The sequence below is a fragment of the Chiloscyllium plagiosum genome, chromosome 39 (assembly GCF_004010195.1).
Source record: "Chiloscyllium plagiosum isolate BGI_BamShark_2017 chromosome 39, ASM401019v2, whole genome shotgun sequence".
Classification (NCBI taxonomy): Eukaryota; Metazoa; Chordata; class Chondrichthyes; order Orectolobiformes; family Hemiscylliidae; genus Chiloscyllium; species Chiloscyllium plagiosum.
The window spans coordinates 5018652-5040336 of NC_057748.1; the positions used below are offsets into that span (position 1 = coordinate 5018652).

At 43.1% G+C, this 21685-nt stretch overlaps 1 protein-coding gene across 3 annotated transcripts in view; it reads right to left on the minus strand.

Moving 5' to 3' along the window:
* LOC122542166 (transcription intermediary factor 1-beta-like) overlaps positions 1–21685 on the minus strand; it is a 108136-nt gene continuing 86451 nt past the window's right edge. The window contains exons 11-20 of one of the 3 annotated variants that reach the window (XM_043679586.1): positions 20000–20167; positions 17199–17390; positions 16014–16086; positions 11240–11288; positions 8750–8936; positions 4859–5196; positions 3326–3452; positions 2272–2349; positions 1303–1437; positions 1–733 (exon numbers count right to left, since the gene is read on the minus strand). In XM_043679586.1, the coding sequence (XP_043535521.1) occupies positions 506–733; positions 1303–1437; positions 2272–2349; positions 3326–3452; positions 4859–5196; positions 8750–8936; positions 11240–11288; positions 16014–16086; positions 17199–17390; positions 20000–20167 (1575 nt within the window). In that variant the 3' untranslated portion in view covers positions 1–505. The remainder of the gene's footprint in view (positions 734–1302; positions 1438–2271; positions 2350–3325; positions 3453–4858; positions 5197–8749; positions 8937–11239; positions 11289–16013; positions 16087–17198; positions 17391–19999; positions 20168–21685) is intronic. The other 2 variants (XM_043679587.1, XM_043679588.1) reach the window with 2 other exon arrangements.

Genomic DNA, 21685 nt, shown 5'->3' on the forward strand with positions numbered 1-21685 from the left:
TGGATTTTCTTTTCATTTTTATTACTGAGTGACATAGTATTTCCCCTCAGAGAAATGAGTTTATTTCCTTTTCTGTTTTACTATGATCCAGTATGAATTTCAACATGAAATACAGACAATGTATATTACACATTATCGATTCTTTTAATACATACAGTTTACATATAGAAAAACACAACTCTGGCTCTGACCTCTGCTTGTAAAAGTCTCAGTAGACCAGAAACCAAGAAAACAAATAATCTTTGCACTGGTTGGACTTGAACCCAACACTGGGCACTTCTGAAGATCTAATCTTCCGATGACAGTTATTGCCCGGGGCCCAGATTGAAATTTCCAGCTTGGGGCACCCCAGCACATCACAGTCATTGAAGATAGCTGGGGCTGTCCTGTGTATTTAGTCTTGTAAAACGAAAATCACTTGAACAAGATCGGCACAAGCAACCAGCTTGCAAATCCTCTTGTCAACCATTCACCCAGTTACCGGTTCCTTCCCCACCCAAAGCCGCTAGTCTTCATCCAGCCGCCGCCTTTTAGCTTGCAGTGGGCTGCTGTCGAGACCATCAGCAGAACAAGCCGGCTCCCTTGTGTCAGTTTGGTCACAGTGTTTGATGCCCAGTTCCACCTCTTGCTCATCCACAGGGGACTGGGTGAAAGTTTTGCCGCTGAAGACATCCGCCAATCTCTCCTCAAAGAAAGAATGCAGCGTCTTCACAGACTCTGCCACTTCCTTGTCCTTCAAGAGAATGTGATTAGAAACAGTTTACATTAAAATCACTGCGACTGAACAATGAAAGAGGGCCAGATGAATATTAAAGAAAAAGTGCTTGACATCCCAGCAGAGGTGCTGACAACCGAAATGCATTCACAGAGTGAAAAAACACATCTTTAAATGTACTTGGTCATCTGTATGCTCCTCCTCCCCTGAATCTACTCCCACAAATTTGCCTGAAGAGGAGAGAATAATGCAGGAAACGGAAACGGAAAGTAGCCTTCAGAAACTGGGATTGGGGTCCTGAAAGCACAGTTCTGACACAAAAAATGTAGAAGTGTTCTTTTGTTTACAAATGCCGCACTGCAATTCTACAGTGGTTGCCCATCGCAAATCTGGCACTTTGTGAAAACACAATGGACATGGCACGTCATAGTTTTAATAGATTGTTTTAAAGGAGTGGAGAGAGAGCTGGGAGCAGCAGAGGGTTTTAACCAGGGAAAAACTGTCACATTATGATGTTCATGAAAAGTATAAGCAAGTAAACTGGCAAAAAATAAAGCAACAGGGAATAACCAGCTATATTCTATTACCTGAACCAGTTTGCTGTATGTCTTAAACATTAATCGAACCTCCATCACAAATTCTTCAGGTCTGGAGTAATGGGGTGAGCTCATCTTCTCAAGTTTTCCTCTAATGGAAGACAGATTTACTTGCTGATTCTTCAACTGTAACAGATAGAAGAGTGAGGTCAGACTTGGGGAACGTACAGTGTAAAGGCTAGACTCACAGAAAGGACAGTGAAAGGTCAGGCTCGGAGAAAGGACAGTGCACTGAGCCCAGGGAGCATCAGTGGCCAGTTTCTCATTGGGATGTATCGCAGCAGAGTCACTCCTCCTCTCCCAGTATACTGCAGTAAGGTTTACACAGGGTAGCGGTCAGTAGCAAAAACTTGACAAAGAGCAGGTGGGGATGTGAAGTAAGATCTGAGTGAATTTGCTGAAGGTTGGCTCATGTATGAAAAAGATGACTAAAATTGTGTGCAGACATAAAGAAAAGCAATTTCATTTACATAAAACACCTTTCAGAATATCAAGATGTCCCCAAAGTACCTTTTCGCTAATGATGCACTTCTAAGTTGCAGCCACTGTGATAACAGTTCTTTCAGTGCAAGGTCCCATAAAAAAGAGAAATATATTGCAGTGATACTGGATAAGGGGTGCACACAGCCACGGACATTAGGAGAATGTGCCTGACCTTCAAAGTAGCAACATGACTTCACTGTAACCCATCAGGACAGACCACATCTCAACTTAATGTCTCATTCTGAAAACAGAAACACCAATAGGGTAGCACTCCTCCGTGCTGACACTGGGACTGTGAGCCTGGAGCATCAAGTCAGGTCTCTGGAGCAGGGATTTAAACCACAGATTACAGGACTACTGACTGACACAGGATCTTTTATCTATTACAGATGACCTGGATATATATGATACCTTCATTTATAAACAAGTTGAATAAGAGAATGTCACAAAATGAAGACCTATTCTTCATATACGTACTTGCAAGAGACCAGTAGGATTCTGGACAGCATGACTCCTCTTATGAGAGAGAAGCAACAACAGCAAATGTTCACATTTCTGTAAAACAACAATGAGTCACACAAGGCTGGCAGCAGTCTTACACCTACACAATGTGTACAAACAATAAAACTAAAGAATTGCAAATGATGGAAAACAGAAACAAAAACAGACATTGCTGAGAAAACTCAGCAAGTCAGGCAGTACCACTGGAGAGAAACCTTAGTTGATGTTTCGGGACCAGTGACCCTATGTTCTGAAGGAGGATCACAAGACCCTAAATATTAACTCTGCTTTCCCTTCACAGATGGTGCCAGCCTTTCTGAATTTTCCCAGTCATTTCTGTTTTTGTTTCTGTGTACAAAGAATAACTGGGAACTCTTTCTCACCGTGGTGGCTTTGCTTCTTGCATTTAAATGCTTTAAATTCCCAGGGTGTAACTTGGATAAGTACAAATCACATTGGGGTTGCAGTTGGAAAATTACCAAGCCATGTGTGCATCCGTTTTGTGCGATCTTTGACCAGTGAATGTTAGCAGCGCAGTCTCTACTGTCAGGTGTCAGCTTTACCTGGGTATGTGCACATCCCTTGCACTTTCCAGAAGGACCCTTTGCTTTTCTGGCATCCCTGATCCTCAACTAGGGTCCACCTGAGCAATGACTGGACCTATATATTTCACCCCGGTGAGCCCAGGGAGCATCAGTGGCCAGTTTCTCATTGGGATGTATCGCAGCAGAGTAAATCCTCCTCTCCCAGTGTACTGCAGTAAGGTTTACACAGGGTAGCGGTCAGTAGCAAAAAGCAAGGCTAATCCTCCCTGCTCTCGTCTGCGGCCACTCAGGGCTTATGGCTGTACCCTAACTGCTGCCTTTAGCTGAGAAGAGCTAAGTCAGCACCATAGTGACAACTCAGAATCATAAACGTCTACGTGCATTGTAGCAACTCAAATTTAACTCTCATCTTAGAAAGTCACACAACACAACAGAAACCCTGTTCATACAGCCTCTGAACACCGACGCTCAGTTTTAGTACAAACCCTCTGATCGAGAGCACCAAGACACCCTGATGCAGAATCACTTTCAGCTTCCAATGCGGCGGCTGAACTTTCATTCTGGATTTCAGATGCTGCCAAATCTACACACAACGAACATGTCCATTCAACACTGCAGAGAGAAAGAAAACACAGGTCAATCACAATTGTTTATAACACGTAGGTAATACATGGCAATGCTCAAAATATATTTTAGAATAACAGGTGCATTGTAATGCACTGCATTGAGTAACACTTCTGAGAACTATAAAAAAGGTCTACAGGCAGTGATGAAGGTGCTTTTGCCAGGAGGTCTGCCATGATATGCCACATTTGCCTGCCTTCTGCCATCCTTGCACATCTGCTGTCAGTCATCTGCAACCATTGCATGCCATCCACCATCCAGCTGCATCCATGTTGATGCCTCTTTCTGCTGCCTTCCACTTTGTGCACAGTTTTACAAGGACGATACCAATACTCTGAGGTTGCACCCAGCAGGAAAAACTGAACAGCAAATTGTGGAGAAACTCATTACCCAGACAGTGGTCAGAATGAGGAGCTCACTACCACAGAAAATAGATAGGAATAAAAACATTGATGCATTTAAGAGGGAGCTAGGCAAATGTGTTCGGAGGGAAGAAGCTTATGGGGCAAATAGGTTGAGATAAAAAGGGGAGGAAAAAGTAAGTTTGTGAGTACTATAGACACCAATTGGGACAATTTGTCTGTTTCAGAATTGTAAAATCCCACAGGACCATAGGGCTGCTCTCTCATTAGAGACAGCACGCGAGAGACAGAGAGATGACTGGTGATGGTTTAACCTGAGGGTCATCACGCTTCAGGTGAGAAAACAGGTTGAGAAAGTGGGCCCTTCATGGTGACCTCAGCCAGCATGTCAGTTGAACCTGTGCTGTTAGCATCACTCTGCAACGCCCAGCAAACCAACCTCTGTTCTGGATCTCTACGTGAAGCATCATTCTGCTGCTGTGATCGGAGTTGAGTTGAAACTGGCCTGTTCTAAGTCTGCAAAATCCAACCATAGCCCGAGGCTCATACAGCTTCCTTTGTTGCTTGGCCAAGGAACCTCATTAATAAAACAAGTGTGCCAGCTTCAGGTTGCAGCTCAGTAACACCGAGTACTGGATGACTGATTTGCCTCTGTACAAAGATCAACTGCAAGGTATGACTGCTACGCAGGACAATTCAACAGTCCACGAATGGGAATCGTTACAGTTGCAGAGATCAGCACTGCAACAGAGTGGATTCTCCAGGTCATGGTGTGTTCCAAGTTGGCAGGAGTTACAAGTTGGATCACTACAGGGAGAAAGAAAACCAGCCATAGCTTTCAGTCCAAAACTACTTCTCCAGGATTTTTCTGCAAAGTGCTCAAGTGCATCACTCCTTAGGATGACAACGGGCTAAAGAGAAAATGTGGCAGCCATGGAAGGTGACATTGTCTACACTGCTGCATCTAACTGGACTGACAAAGCAGCTTTCCAAATACAGTATGATTTTAACCTCACCCACATTGGCACTCACCTTGGCACACTGGACAAAGCAGGAACATGGCAATCAATGTGAAACACCTTCAGACAGCGACGACAACATGGTAGCTCGCCTCCTTTCCCACAAACGACACAGACGACCTCATCAGACTCTTCACCCTTCTCACTGACGCTGCACAGCGGGGATGCCTTGAGGTCTGGAATGCTCCCGGGTGACTTCTCACTGGGGGAAGGCGTGGGGCTGAGGGGGTGGTGCTGGTGGGAGCGCTTGGTTCCTACCTCTGTCCTCTCGCTGAACACAAATTCAATGTCTGTTTCTGATGCAGGAGAGGCTGAGTTCGGTGGGGTCAGTGTGCTCTCCAGAGTTGGTGTCTGCAGGTTAGAGACAGTTATTATTTCCTGTGCTGGGAGTTGTAGCTTAGAATAGGGAGGGAGTTGCTGAGAGGTGTTGGGCTTGGGGGTGGGTAATTTTAAAATTAGAGCAAAGACAAAGCGTTGTGAAGTCTGGATCACTCTCCCAAAAATCATGATGATTTTGGGTCGGAGGAGACTCAATTGGAAATTTCAAACCCAAGATAGAGATTTTTTTGTTAGACAAGAGTAATAATGGGAACAAAGCCAAGGTGGGTAAATGGACAATATCAGTCATAATCTAATCTAAAATGCAGATTTAAGAGGATGTTCCTAATTATTAATCTTGCATGGAATCACAGAATTGCTAGAGCACAGAGGGAGGCCATTTCGCCCACTGTCTGCAGAGGCTTTCTGAAGAGAATACCCAGTACCATTCCATCTCACCTTTTCCCCAAAACCCTGTATATTCTTCTATTTCAGATAATAACCTAATTTCCTCTCAACTCAACCTGCTCTTGCTTCACTCTTAGACAGCTCATTCCAGAATCGAACCGCTCACTGCTAGGAAACGTTTCTTCTCATGTCACTATTGGTTCTTTTAACTTTTACTTTAAATCTGTGCTTTCTCATTTCTGACTTGTCCATTAATGGGAAAAGCTTTGTCCGATCTACTCTGCCAATACCCATGATTTTGAACAACTCTATCAATCCCCTTGGAAACTTCACATCAAGGAAAGCAGCCTCGAATACTCTAACTCATTCCTGAAAACATTATCATCAAATTTTTCCAAAGATTGCCTAGAACTGGATTCCACACTTCAGTCGAGACCAAACCAGTTGCCATTAGCCTTACTGTCTAGCAATTCCTTTTTCTGTTTCACTTCACATACTCTTCCCCTCAGGCATGACATGGTGGAGCACAGCATACAACTACTTCTGCTGATGGCACACAGCAAGGTAATACAGAAGTCAGCTCTTTCAGCCACACAGCACCACGAAGATACAAAACTGGAAGAAGTGGTTTATCCCACCAAAATATGTAAAGCATTGGGATTTATGTCCAAGAGCATTAGGCAGCTGTGAATTGGCTTAGATAGCGGAGTGTAGGCTGTGAACAGCAGGTGTTACTGCTGCATACCATTCTATCTTCCACTGGTATTCAGATGAGCACTTTGTAGTGGGTTAGCAATCAGAAATGAGAACCTACATGATTTTCCTCCTCGTTGGCCCAAATGATGGAGGTCAGTGCAGTACCCCGGCTAAGATACAAGTTGGCAACTGAAGTTGGCATCTTCCCAAGTTCATTACATATTATATTACAATCTCCGCTCTCTCCTTTCACAATAAAAGCAGGATATTCTGGAAACGTTCAGCAGGTTAGGCAGCGACAACAGCAGTACAGAAAGTAGGATAAGCTTCACATTTCAGGGTGCTTATTGCTAACTTCATCACCACTTTCGCAAAGTAACTAAACTTGGATAATAAATAATGGTGTGGCACCCACGCCACAAGAATGAATTCAAGAACTGAATGAATTCATCATCCACTGAGTAAAACATTCGATGCGTATTTTATTGAAGAGGAGAAAATCTCTTTTATAATCTCATTCACACACTTTAATTAGCAGAAATAATATGACATCCCAAAAGACTTAATTATACTCTCCAGGTTTCTTAAAAGTAGAATATCATAATTTGAGGATACTCTGTTTTGTAATGAGCAGAATTTATAATGAGTCTAATCACAATATGTTAATGAGTTACTTCTATTATTATTATAACTAAGAGAAACGAAACCGCTGTGCATATCCTTGGCATACTGGGAATACATGCTGCACAAGTACGCTTTAAGCCTCCAGTTTTCCACTCCCAGCAAGTGCCAAGGAACAGTGCAACAGCATCCCTCTTTAGGCTGCAAGGTCTATGAAGATTCAGTTTACACTTCTTAATTACAGGCTAGGTATTTTGTTCTTCACTGACCTGAATCAGCACCAGCAGGTTCAGATTTATGAATATGTCAACAGACTGTCTTCAATCAGATAACAGTTACTCTCCAAGGCCACCTCATGCATGGATTTATGAGAGTAAGGAACAGGGTCGCAGAGGTGAAGTATTCTTTGTGAATTTCAAGAGCGACAGCATTTGCTTTGCAACAAGAGACTTTGAAGTGATCTCAAAAATGGAAAGGAAGTGCTAGTTGATGCAAACAAACTGTTCGCTGTGGAGAAAGGTTCTCATAGAAGAGGCAATATCCACAGCTGAAAAAACACACACAGCACACAATCATAACAATTACAGACCACTCAGCCCATTAAATATGTGCTGGGTTCAAACTCTTCAAATCTATTCTGAAACAATTTCCTTTTATTGTTTTAAACCAAACCTTTTCAACAAAAGAACTGTCTGATACTGACATTTCTATTTGTGAACTTAAAATGAATTATCCACTAACTTGATTGAGTTAGTAAGTGGCAGAGTGATGACAGAATTGAATGCAGGAAGAAAATTGCTGAGATTTAATAGAGGTATTCAAAATAATTAAAGATTTTGACAACGTAGGCATAAGAAATCTGCTCCCACCGGTGGGAGTGTGAGTAACCAGATTCAAATCCAGTTGGCAAAACAGCATGAGGGGATACAAGGAGGCTTTTTAAAAAAATACTGCAAATTGTTGTATTCTGGAAAGCACTGCCTGAGGGAGCAATGGAAGCAGTTTCAAAAGGCGTCTATAATCTGGAGTTTAGAAAAACAAGGTGATCGCTTTCAAATATACAAAATTTGTACAGGCTCAAAGGGGTGGATACAGAAAGGATACTTTCCCTGATTTTGGGGGGAGGCAGGATGGAGGAGACAGTCTCAGGATCAGGGCTGATCATTGTGGACTGAGATAAAGAGGAATTTGTTTGCCAAGAAGGTTGACAAATTTTTAAATCTCTCTATCCAAGATGACGGTGGAGCTCAGTGGATGAATTTGGTTAAGGCTGAGATCAATACATTTCTCCATTTTAAAAATACTTAGGCAATAGTGCAGGAAAGTGGTATTGAAATAAAACTTCAGCCAGAGTCGTACAGCACGAAGATAGACCCTTTGGTCCAACTGGTCCGTGCCGAAGATAATCACAAACTAAACTAGTCCCAGCTACCTGCTCCTGGCCCATATCCCTCCAAACTTTTCCTATTGGTGTACTTAATCAAGTATCTTATAAATGCTGTCACTGTGCCCGCATTCATCACTTCCTCAGAATTTCGTTCTGCACACGAAGCAGCCTCTGCATTTCAAAAATTGCCTCTCATGTCTTTTTTAAATCTTTCTCCTCTCACCTTAAAAATATGCCCCCTACTCTTAAAATCACCCATCCTAGGGAAAAGGCACCTGCTATTAGGTCACTCATGATTTGATCTCATTGAATAGCTGTGTGGGCTCAAAGGATTGAATGGCCTACTCCTATTTATGTTTGTATTAATGTAACCCATAATATTTTCAGATAAACACTTGGAATTCATTTATGGGAATGCAATTGTTGGATTACAAATTCTGCCAATTTTGAGTCAAAGAACAAGCCCATATATACCCTGAAGGATGGATTCAAAGGCAAACCATCTCCTTCGATGATGATCAGGCTGAATTCATCCTGGCCACTGCCAGGTAGCAATTTGAAGGTTGGAAGCTCTGTGTCAGTGGACAGATCAATCTGCAAGCGTTCTAACCGCACATATGGAACCTTCGCCCTCAGCTTGGATTCAACACTGGAGTTGGAACTATAATCAGAAAGAAAAGCATTCATCTTTATGCAATACCAGAAATCAAACAGTTAAAAAAGTCAGAAATTGAAGTTGCACTAGTTGAGGTGAAGTGAATGTACTGTAGCCAAATTTGCAGATGACACAAAAATATGGCAAGTTGTGAGAGGGATACAAACAGTTCACAGAGAGATATTAGGTCAAGTAAGTTGGCAAAAGTCGGGCAAATAAAGTATAATGTGGGAGAATGCAAAGCTGTTCATTTTTGAAGGGAGAACAAAATAACAATAACAGAATATATTTCAATGGAGACAAACTGCAGAAAGCTGCAACACAAAGGGACTTGGGGGGGGGGGGGGGGGGGTGGGGGGGCTTGCGTACAAAACACAAAGCTAGTACACAAGTGCAGCAGGTAATCATAGACTCCCTACAGTGTGGAAACAGGCCATTCAGCCCAACAAAACCACATCGACCAGGAAGGATAATGGAATGTTGGTCCTCATTTCAAGGGGGTGGAATGTAAGAGTAGGAAAGTCTTACTGCAACTGTACAAGGTACTGGTGAGACCACATCTGGAGTACTGTGAGCAATATTGGTCTATTTATTGAAGAGTCTATTTATTGAAGGAAAGATTACTTGATTGGAGGCAGTTCAGAGAAGATTCACCAAAATGATCCCTCGAATGAAGGGACTGTCTTATGAGCAAAACCTAAATAGTTTGGGACTCCACTCACTGGCTTTCAGAAGAATGAGAGGTGATGTTATTGAAACATACAGGATTCTTAAGTGCTCTACAGAGTAAATGCTGAGAGGATGTTTCCCCTCATGGAGGAGTCGAGGACCAGAGAGCATAGACTCAGAATAAAAGGGTGCTGTTCATTCACCCTGATTCTGGGGGATAATGAGTCTCAATGATACAGTTCTGCCCTCACCAAAGGGACTTATTGCAGTGGCCTGAGGTAATTTCCATTTTGATCTCACTGTCTCTAATTAATACTCCCACGTTAGATTTGACACATGAGAGTGTAGATCCTTCCAACCCAGAAAGTCTGACTGAAGCAATCAGACAGTTCCTCCTGTCAAATGGCTTTTCAGACTGATTGCATGATTTTAATGTCAGGTTGACTATGATCCCTAAGCAGTGACACAAACTTGAATACTTCTTCAACCTCTGATAGCGATCTGTAATGGTGAAAGCTGTGCAGTGCACTGTGAACCCAGTCTGAAGTGTTACTGCACATTGCTGTGAAATTGACCTTCAAACCAAGGAGCAGCATGAGTAGAGGGGCAGCATGTGGGCGGCACGGTGGCACAGTAGTTAGCACTGCTGCCTCACAGCGCCAGAGACCCGGGTTCCTTTCCCGCCTCAGGCGACTGACTGTGTGGAGTTTGCACGTTCTCCCCGTGTCTGCGTGGGTTTCCTCCGGGTGCTCCAGTTCCTCCCACAGTCCAAAGATGTGCGGGTCAGGTGAATTGGCCATGCTAAATTGCCCGTAGTGTTAGGTAAGGGGTAAATGTAGGGGTATGCGTGGGTTGCGCTTCGGCGGGTCGGTGTGGACTTGTTGGGCCAAAGGGCCTGTTTCCACACTGTAAGTAATCTAATCTAATTTAAAGGAGTGAGAGGAGTGACACAGATTATTTTCCAGTGCCAGGAAAAGGTGCTTACTGGTCAGGAAAAGGGAATAATGCGGAAAGAGCAAGACATAGGTAGTTAGATACAGTACAATATGAAATTAACACCACACATAGCAGAAACTCCAAAGTTCAATTCCAGGGCTGGCGCTATGATAAATTAACAGGACTAATCTCGGGAAGCAACAAGGCTGTGCCAAGTGTATTTTCTTCAGATTTTGATGTATGCCTGCAGTCTGATCAAGAAAGCACATTATGCAAAGACCAGAGATGGCCAAGAGGACACTCAGCTGTGACAAAGACCCAACTAAAACTGAACCTGCACGTTCATGGCTGTGATGAAAGCTCAATTAATTCCAAACTTGCAGGTTCAAGGATAAAAAATAGCTGCTTGTCCCAAGTTTATCAGAAGATGAACAACAACTGTGGAAATCAAATCCTTGTGTGTGCAAAAAAAAAAGGGAAGCTTTTGCAGGGATTGACCAGTTGTGGGATGTGAGATGTGAGATGTGAGAGTGGAGATTGGAAGGAGATACAGGAAATGAAGAAAGTTAATTTCAGAGTTTCAGTCTCAAATTGGAATACTTTAAGTGCCCTTGAAAAATATAGTGTGTACTTCTATCCTTCCATTATTCTAGCCATATAAACTGGTTTATTAGGAAAACACACTGTGAAATACCAATTCTTACCTGTCACCGTTGCACTTCAAGGTACTTGGCAAAGGTACGCATCCAAACTCTGAACAGTTAAACACAAAATTAACTGGTCAAATAAATTGCACAAATAATAAATACAGAATGATTTTTGCATTACTGCTGAATATAACATGAAGTGGTATTCAGTAGCAATACTAAGTGCACTTAATTGTATCAAGCCAGAAAACACATTTTGAAAAGAGTTACTGGAATATTTAAGGGAGTAGTACATGTCATTCTGTTATAACGTGACAATTGTGTTCCTTTGCAACCTCGTGATACAGAAAATCGCACTATAGAAAACTGCTATAGAAAATTGCACTATAGAAACTGCTCTATAGAAGATCATTGTAGATTATCCAAACAGGGTCCCTAATTCGTTAATCACTTTAGAACCAATTCGTGTTAACGAAATGCGTATTATGCCAGAACGACCTGTACCCGTAACGAGTTGGTGTGGAGATGACGGGTTTGCTCTTGTGCCTCTACGCAAGTTTGTATTTCCTAAACTTTGAAGATTAAGCATCCACAGAATCAGAGGATCGAAACAACAAAAACAGAGGCCATTCAGCCTGTCTTTATTGCACCAGCTGTCTGAAGGAGGAATTCATAGAATCCCTACAATGCAGATAGAGGCCAGTCACTCAAATCTGAAGAGTATCCCACTCAAACCCACCCTATCCTCGTAACCCTGCATTTACCATGACTAACCCAACTAACCTGCACATCTTTGGACTGTGGGAGGAAACTGGAGCACCCACCAGAAACTCACGCAGATACTGGGAGAACGTGCAAACTCCACATAGATAGTCAGCCAAGGCTGGAATTGAATCCAGGTCCCTGGCACTGTGAGGCAGCATTGCTAAACACTGTGCCATTGTGCCATCCCTTAGCGTCACTTAATTCACAAAGTGTTAATCCCCCTTCCTTTTCCCTAAAACCCTGCTCATTCTTCCTTTGCAGAGAATAGTCCCATTTCCCTCTTGAATGCTCCAGTTGAAACTATCTTTCTCACAGGCAGTGCATTCCAGACCCTAGCTATTCTATAGCTAAATGTTTCTCCTCTTGACACTATTGCTTTGTTGCAATCACCTTAAATTTGAGCCCTTTGCTCTCCTTCCAGCATGTGGAATAGTATTTCTTTACCTTTTGTTCAGATCCCTCATATGATTGTGAATACCTCCGTCAAATCACCTCTCAACCTCCTCCTAAATAAACAGTCCCAACTTCTCCAATTTATGTAACTGAATTTGCTCATCCAGAGAACCATTTGATTCAAGACTTCAAGAGATTAAGGAAGCACATAGTGTAGATAGAGAGAAACTACTGCCACTCAGTGGAATCAAAGACTAATTAGGAAACACTTGATTTTTATTTGCCAGCCAAAGTGTATATTGGGCAAAGGTAGGCTTATGGAGTTAGGTCACAGATTGACAGAACAGACACGAGGAGCTGAATAGCATCCTCCTCCTCTTATCTCACATTTCAGAATTGAAGTGAAGTGACAGCTTCAGAGGTGCTCCTGGTTTGCTGTACTCCGTTCCTGAAACTACTGAAATACAGCGCATTAATGAAGAATTTTAAAAAGCTTACATGGACCTCCTTCCAAAATCCCCAACAAGACGAACTTTCATTCATCAAATCTCGGGCAGAACTCTATCTCATCAGACTAGGATGTGATGCCTTCCTCTCAGGGATTTATTTTAAAGTGTGTTTTGGAGAAGGCCCAAGACACAGTGCACAAAATACCAACATTGAGAAGAACAGACAAAAGGTTACAGAAACAGATCTACAGTGATTTCGACAATGCCAAGCTTGGGTGCTGAATGCTTATTTTTGAGGAAGATATTGGGGGAGAATGAGGCGGCGAAGATGATCCACAGTTTGGGGTTACAAAGAAGTGGTGGATCGAGTAGGAAGTAGTGCAATGAGTCTTAAAAACATCAGAACTGATAAAGAACAAAAAAGGAGAAGGAAAAGAGGGAAGAAGTGACTAGAAAAGTTGATGAGGGTCGAGCTGTGGATGTGGTGTATATGGACTTCAGCAAGGCATTTGATAAGGTTCCCCATGGTAGGCTCATTCAGAAGGTCAGGAGGAATGGGATACAGGGGAACTTAGCTGTCTGGATACAGAATTGGCAGGCCAACAGAAGACAGCGAGTGGTAGTAGAAGGAAAATATTCTGCCTGGAAGTCTGTGGTGAGTGGTGTCCCACAGGGCTCTGGCCTTGGGCCTCTACTGTTTGTAATTTTTATTAATGACTTGGATGAGGGGACTGAAGGATGGGTTAGCAAGTTTGCAGATGACACAAAGGTTGGAGGTGTCGTTGACAGTATAGAGGACTGTTGTAGGCTGCAGCAGGACATTGACAGGATGCAGAGATGGGCTGAGAGGTGGTAGATGGAGTTCAACCTGGATAAATGTGAGGTGATGCATTTTGGAAGGTCGAATTTGAAAGCTGAGTACAGGATTAAGGATAGGATTCTTGGCAGTGTGGAGGAACAGAGGGATCTTGGGGTGCAGGTACATAGATCCCTTAAAATGGCCACCCAAGTGGACTGGGTTGTTAAAAAAGCATATGGTGTTTTGGCTTTCATTAACAGGGGTATTGAGTTTAAGAGTCGTGAGATCTTGTTGCAGCTCTATAAAACTTTGGTTAGACCACACTTGGAATACTGCGTCCAGTTCTGGTCACCCTATTATAGGAAAGATGTGGATGCTTTAGAGAGGGTTCAGAGGAGGTTTACCAAGATGCTGCCTGGAATGGAGGGCTTATCTTATGAAGAGAGGTTGACTGAGCTCGGACATTTTTCACTGGAGAAGAGGAGGAGGAGAGGGGACCTAATTGAGGTGTACAAGATAATGAGAGGCATAGATAGAGTCGATAGCCAGAGACTATTTCCCAGGGCAGGAATGGCTAACACAAGGGGTCATAGTTTTAAGCTGGTTGGAGGAAAGTATAGAGGGGATGTCAGAGGCGGGTTCTTTACACAGAGAGTTATGAGAGCATGGAATGCGTTGCCAGCAGCAGTTGTGGATGCAAGGTCATTGGGGACATTTAAGAGACTACTGGACATGCATATGGTCACAGAAATTTGAGGGTGCATACATGAGGATCAGTGGTCGGCACATCATCGTGGGCTGAAGGCCCTGTTCTGTGCTGTACTGTTCTATGTTCTAAGTGGAAAGCCACCTCATGATTCAAATGAAGGGCAGAAAGGAGTCATAGAGATGTTCAGCATGGAAACAGACCCTTCAGTCCAATCTGTCCATCCATGCTGACCAGATATCGCAACCCAATCTAGTCCCACCTGCCAGCACCCGGCCCATATCCCTCCAAACCCTTCCTATTCATATACCCATCCAAATGCCGCTTAAATGTTGCAATTGTACCAGCCTCCACCACTTCCTCTGGCAGCTCATTCCATACATGTACCACCCTCTGCGTGAAAAAGTTGCCCCTTAGGTCTCTTTTAGAGACAATCACTTATTGAACTTTTATGAAGTCTGGGTAGAAAAGGGAAAGCAACAAGAGATTTTTAAAGAAATACTCCAAAAACACAAGGACATGGAAAGGTCCTTGTTCATTAGCTCATGAAATACAAGTGTTGTGCTATGAGGAGACAGCAAGTAAGAGTAAGATCAAATTAAGAGTAAGGTCAAAAGAGTACCATAAAATGATTACAATACAGAACATATCTGGCCCATCATATTTGTACTGGCCCTCTACACCAACAGACATTATTCCACGGAATTTAGAAGATTGAGAGGCAATCACATTGAAACAAGTAAAATTCTTGAAAGGCTCAATAGGATTGAGTGGAAGAGACTTTTTTTTTGGTGGAGTGTATAGCACCTGGGGTCCACAGTCTTAGGACAAGGGGTTACCCAATAAATGGAGGAGAAATTTCTTCATTCAGGAGAACTGTGAATCTTTGGAATTCTCTCCCAGAGAGCCATGGAGGGAGAGTTGTAGACCATGTTCTCAATAAAAATTGAGAAATATTTGGGCACAAAAAAAATCCAAGGATATGGGCTTGGAAGAGAAGTGGAAGATGATTAGCCACAGTTTGAATGAATGATAAAGCAGGCACTTGAAGGCACACATCTTAATCCTGCCTCTATTTCTTGTACTCCTTATGAAACACATAAGGGTCTGTATGATAGTATTTACTGTCCATTAGCTATAAAGCATTTGAGGTGCCCTGAAGGCAAGAATGGTGCTCTATAAATGTAAATTCTATGAAAATTAACAAGATTTGACACACACATCTTTCATCAGCTGAATGGTTGCATGATCTTGGATGCTTTTAGTCATGTTGTGCTCATTTCACAGAACATACACTTTAATTTCCTTGATTCTTTCACGAGTTGTGGACATCATTGGCAAGCCAGCAGTTGCTACCCTTCCTTAATGACCCTGAGCTTACTGACTTGCTTGGGCTACTTCAAAGGACAAGTCAAGAATCAACCACATTGCTGTGGGTCTTGAGTCATATATAGGCTGGGCTGATAAGGACAACAGATTTTCTTCCCTAACGGAACCAGATGGATTTTTTTTTTAATAACAATTGATGATTGTTCCAAAGCACCATCACTGAGACTACATTTTAATCCAAGATTTTATTAATTGAATTTAAATTCCACCAGATGATGGGATTTGCACCGATGTTTATCAATGCGTTATCTTGAGCCTCTGGATCACTAGTCTGACAACATTACCACTACATCACCACCTCTCGGAGTTCTTCACACTGAGGTCAATTACCTGAAGTTTCCTGAAGTTCTTCAATGCAATCTCTCTGCCCCTCGTGTTCCACACTGCTACTGGCATCTGACAGCTGTTAACAAGGAAGAAAATATAACGATAACATTTTCTCTACAGATATCTTCTGCCATCCTCTGAAGCATCACACTGTGATGCTGCTGCAAACAGTCATTTGCTAACTGATAGAATGCTGCTGCCTTGATTTGGAAGGAAGGTTTGAGGATGGGGAGGGGTGGTGTCTCATGCTGTCCACAAGGAGACTGAGGGAATGAACATGCACATCTGAAGAAGCATGCACAAATGTTTCAACTTCACACCACGACAGTACATTCTGACAAGATGCCTCTCAACAGAGATTGTGACAAAAAGTGCTAATGCTAGTTAGAGCGTGAGCTCCAAACAGCTGGTTCCCCTTCCAGTCATCACCACCAGTCAGGTGGGCCAGTAATGTTCTCCCAGATGGTAGGAACCACTGACTGTTAATTGGAATTCCAAACTGTGACAAGGAAACCTTATTTTACACCCTCCCAGGGGCAGGAAATCTTGCCTTCGACTACAAACATCCAGAAATCCTCTTTGCCCCAAACCTTGCTCTGAGCAGGAAAACAGAGCCCTCCATGATGAACAAGATTCCACCCTCATCTCCATCTCACAAGAGGTGAAAATCCCTCACACCTCTCCCCCCCACAGAAAGTCACAAAACTCTTTTTACCCACCCCAAACCATGAGTAGAAAACAACTTGAGGTGAAAACCTCCCTGTTTCATCTTCCTTCTTTCCACCAACTGTTCCCTCATGTCTTCTCTAATGAGTGTAAATCATCTTCCTCAAGTTGAAAAGCTTCTTGTGTTTTGTCAATGAATGGCAAAGACCCTCATGCCCCACTCTATACTAAGTGAGTGGGAGACAACGCAGCCCCCTCAGTGGCCTGGACACCTTCTCCTAGAAAAAGGAGCCGCTGCCTTTAAACTTCTTTAAAATTCTTTAACTCATTAAGGAAAAATGGAAGAATTGTGGTTTGCTGGTGCAGTGATGCTGAAATACGTGTAGATGGCGCCATGATGCCCTTTCCACTCACAAAAATAAAAACATGGAGGGATGTGGTTGAATTGAAAATGGAATTAAGGGCCACTGGCTCCACAAAAGGAACAAAACATAAGGCCTGAACAACTTGCTTTCCGCTAACCTTGAAGGGAATACCCCTCCTTGGTTCTGGAAACCCACGAGGAGTGTGATACGCAGACTGCCCTTCAACAAATTCTTCTGCACCTGACTCAGGCCAGGACATGGCTCCATCGGAGGTCGGAATCAGAGAGTACATTAAGCTATCAGCTCTATCAACCTGTTGCGGCACCAGAGAGGGGCCTGGATAGGAATACTGCAACACAAGACAGCATCTGGTAATGAGATAAGCAAAAGGAAAGACACTACAGAAGAGGGATAACCTGAATTACACAGTGAATGCAGGAACAACCAAGATAAAATCATAACCAGACAATTCCATTACCCTTCCCAGAGATAACAAGAGTGACTGTACCCCTGTCGTTACCCGACTTCCCTCTGTTATGACTTCAATCAGTGCTAATGCCATCTGACTTGGTTCCCATCACTATATACTACCTATTTTTTAATCTCTGAGATATGGACATTGCTGGCTGGACCAGCATTTATTGCCCATTGCTGAATGCCCTGGAGAAGGTGGTGGTGATCTGCCTTTTGGAACTGTTGCCGTGCTTCGGGTGTAGATGCTGTGCTTCGGGTGTAGATGATGTAATGCTTAAACTATGTCATGGTTTGATACAATTGGCTGGTTTGCTAGGCAATTCATAGGTCATTTAAGAGTCATTAGCAATTGCCTAGGTCTGGAGTCAGATGAAAGCGAAACCAGATAAGGATGAACGTCCACACAAACATATGAATTCGAAGCAGGAAGACATCACTCAATTGCTTGAGCTTGCTGTGCCATTCCACAAGATCATGCTTGACCTGATTATTCCACAATCCTGGTGATCCACAATAACCTTTCATCTTGTTGATCACCAGGAATCTACCTACCTCTGCCTTAAAAAGATTCAAAGGCTCTGCTATTGTTACCTTTTGAGAAACAGTATTCCAAAAACTGATCCTTGTGAACTTTTGCCTCATACCTCGATTAACTTGGAAACTTATTTTTAAACAGGGCAACAGATTTCCTTCCCTAAAGGACAATAAGTGAACCGATGGGCTTTTACGACAATTGATGACAGTGTAATGGTCAATATTAGACTACCTTTTAATTTCCAGATGCTCCTGGAGTTCAAATTTCACCATCCACCATGGCTGCATTTGAAATCACACCCTGAGAGCCTTAGCCCATATTATTCTGGCAATATTACATGACAATAATGCATCCCCATTCAAACACTACCTGTATTTCCCAAATGGCATCAACAGGGTTTCTTCATCTAATGCTAATGAGCTCTGTTCTTCCCCAAACAACCTCGATGCCAGTTAGTTGGTACCTCAGATATCCAAAACCCATCCGAGAAACAAGTTGCTACCCTTTCCTGATGAAGGATCACTGGAATCAAAGCGTTAACTCTGCTTCTCTCTGTGGAAGCTGTCAGGCCTGCCGAGTTCCACCAGCCTTTTCTGTTTGTCCTACAAAGCTGAAACGGTTCATTTTCCAACTGAAAGATGACGAGCAGCTCTCCTAGCCCACCTGCCTGCCTTCTTGGTCAAACTTCAGAACAGCTGGGAAATGGAACTTTCCAAATCGTTTCATCCAAAACTATTCATAGAATCATAGATTCACACGTGTGAAAACAGGCCATTCGGACCATCGAGTCCACAACGACCCTTCGAATAGCCTCCCACCCAGATGTGCCCCCCTACCCTATCTCCATACCCCAGAACTTCCCATGGCTAATCCACCTAGCCTACAAAGCCCTGGACACTAAGGGTAATTGAGCATGGTCAACCCCATCTAACCTACAAATCTTTGGACTGTGGGAGGAAACCTACGCAGTCACGGAGAAAATGAGCAAACTTCACATAGATAGTTGCCCGAGGATGGAATTGAACCCTGGCGCTGAGGCATCAGTGCTAACTACTGTGCACCAAAGAAAATGGTATCCAAAGGAGCAAAGAAATGATTATATTTATCCCACAGGACTGACAACTGGCAAGATAAGGTACAAATAATAGACTTTTTCACAGTACAATATGATAAAGGTCAAGTAATCAAGATACTACTGCAAGCTGAGATTCAGCCAAGTTTATTAATCCCCTCTTTTTATAGTAAAAATGAAGAACGAGAATAATTTTATGTAATCCCTATCTTTGCTCTATTCTTTGATGCTTTTAACTTCTCTCCTTGTTTAACCCACACCCACTGGAGGTGGTTCAGTATTAGTATCAAGTGAGTATCATATGCTGTAGTTTTCTCTTGCCCCCGATGAGCCTTAAGTTGAGGAGGAATCAGACTGACCAAATGTGTGAATCTACAAACCCTACTAGAACATCTGGCCATGTCAGATGAAATGTGCCTTAGCCAACTTTGGCTCGGATAGACAGCTGAAGGTTGGAAATGACTGCATGATGTTGAAAGATGGGGGAGCACAGAGCATGCCAACCCAACATTTCAACAAGTGACTGTGCACTGTGCGGCTAGGTTATTGGACAACAACCAAATGTACTAAATTGATGCGAGAATAAAGACTTTTACTGTCTGCTACAAAGTTGTGCCTCCAGACTGTGGGCAGGATGAAAATGCAATTATATATTACGTATAACTTAGAAAAACTCAGTCATTCCTTTTACGTAACCTTGGTTCCCAGATTCTACTTTTAAAGCAACACTGCTCACTAACAAAGGACATATCTCTTTCATACTAAAACCATAACGAGAACAGATATGGGAATTCCAGCTAAACAAGCTAGTGTCAGCACGTGCACCTATTTTTGTTTAAACTCTCACACTTTTGTTTCTAATTGACTCGGTAATTACCTGCTTCTGCATAAGATCGTGCGCATTGGCTGGACCGTCTCTGTGGGGCAGAATGACACAGGGATACGAGGTTGCCTGCTCCACCAACATCTTGAGTTGGTAAACCGGGCTGCTGCCAAAGTGAGGGTTTGATGTTGGAGACTGACGGCAATTCACACCAACCTGAGTCTAGAGAATAGAAAACCGAAGGTAAATGTTCAAATTGCAGATGGGACACAAGCTTAGTAAAGCTGTGAAATTTTAATTAGTTGGGGATGGATGAGGGCAGCAGGATGGAGCAGATGTGTATCTGGGAGAAAGTGAGGACTGCACATGCTGGAGATCAGAGTCGAAAGTATATTGCTGGAAAAGCACAGCAGGTCAGGCAGCATCCAAGGAGTAGGAGAATCGATGTATTGGGTATAAGCCCTTCATCAGGAATCGAGGGCCTTGATTCCTGATAAAGGGCTTATGTCTGAAACATCGATTCTCCTGCTCCTCGAATGCTGCCTGACCTGCTGTGCTTTGCCAGCAACACACTATCGACATAGATGTGTATCTGCACTGTTATGCCTCCTTCCTCACAACTAGTCTCACACATAACATCAGTCCATCCTGCTCCTTATGACATGAGCAATGCAAACCTGTGGCCAATTTTTAGAACACGGAGGGTGACAGGTCTCCCCAAGGTGGGGAATAAAATTCCATTGGGCTTTTTGAAAAAAAAACAAAAGATGAAACCTGGTCTGATTCTACAAAATGCTGTACTGTGCATGGCCTGAACATACCATGGACAGACGGAGGTGGGCAAACACATTAGAAATTGAACTATACAGTTCATGACCTGCTCAGCTGAGTCAGCAGCTAGGGTATGAGCCACAATGTGTTGAGAAAGAACGTCACACAGGGCAGCACTAGGTCTTTGATCTTTAAACAAAAGATCTTTTGTCAGCAGCCCTTTGGGATCATCTGGCTAGAACCGAACAATTGGAATGCACAGGATTGAAAATCAGTCCAATTCTGTGGTAACACATGTACAAGAGTCAAAAGGAGAGGTGGGGTAGAGTGGAGATGGTGCTTGTTGGCTCCCAAGGTCAGCAGCTGAATCATATAGTCAAAGAAGCTTGAAGTTTGATTCCTGCTTGCTGAGGAGTTGACAGATCTCAGCATGTGGCTGTGATGAATGAATAAATGGGACAGCCAGGCTCGATGTCAGCATGCTCCTGCTGTTGCATTATATTTTAGTGATCCATGCTGAAAGTTCATGATGCCATAGGGTAAAGTCTAGATCAGACATGATGGTATCAACCCAAGATTTAAAAGTCACGGGCCAATTTAAACACGGATAGTAAGGGCTGACAATAGACAATAGGTGCAGGAGTAGGCCATTCTGCCCTTCGAGCCTGCACCACCATTCAATATGATCATGGCTGATCATCCTTAATCAGTATCCTGTTCCTGCCTTATCTCCATAACCCTTGATTCCACTATCTTGAGAGCTTTATCCAACTCTTTCTTAAATGAATTCAGAGACTGGGCCTCCAGTGCCCTCTGGGGCAGAGCATTCCACACACTCACCAATCTCTGGGTGAACAAGTTTCTCCTCATCTCTGTCCTAAATGGTCTACCCAATATTTTTAAGCTGTGTCCTCTGGTTTGGCATTCACCCATCAGCGGAAACATGTTTCCTGCCTCCAGAGTGTCCAA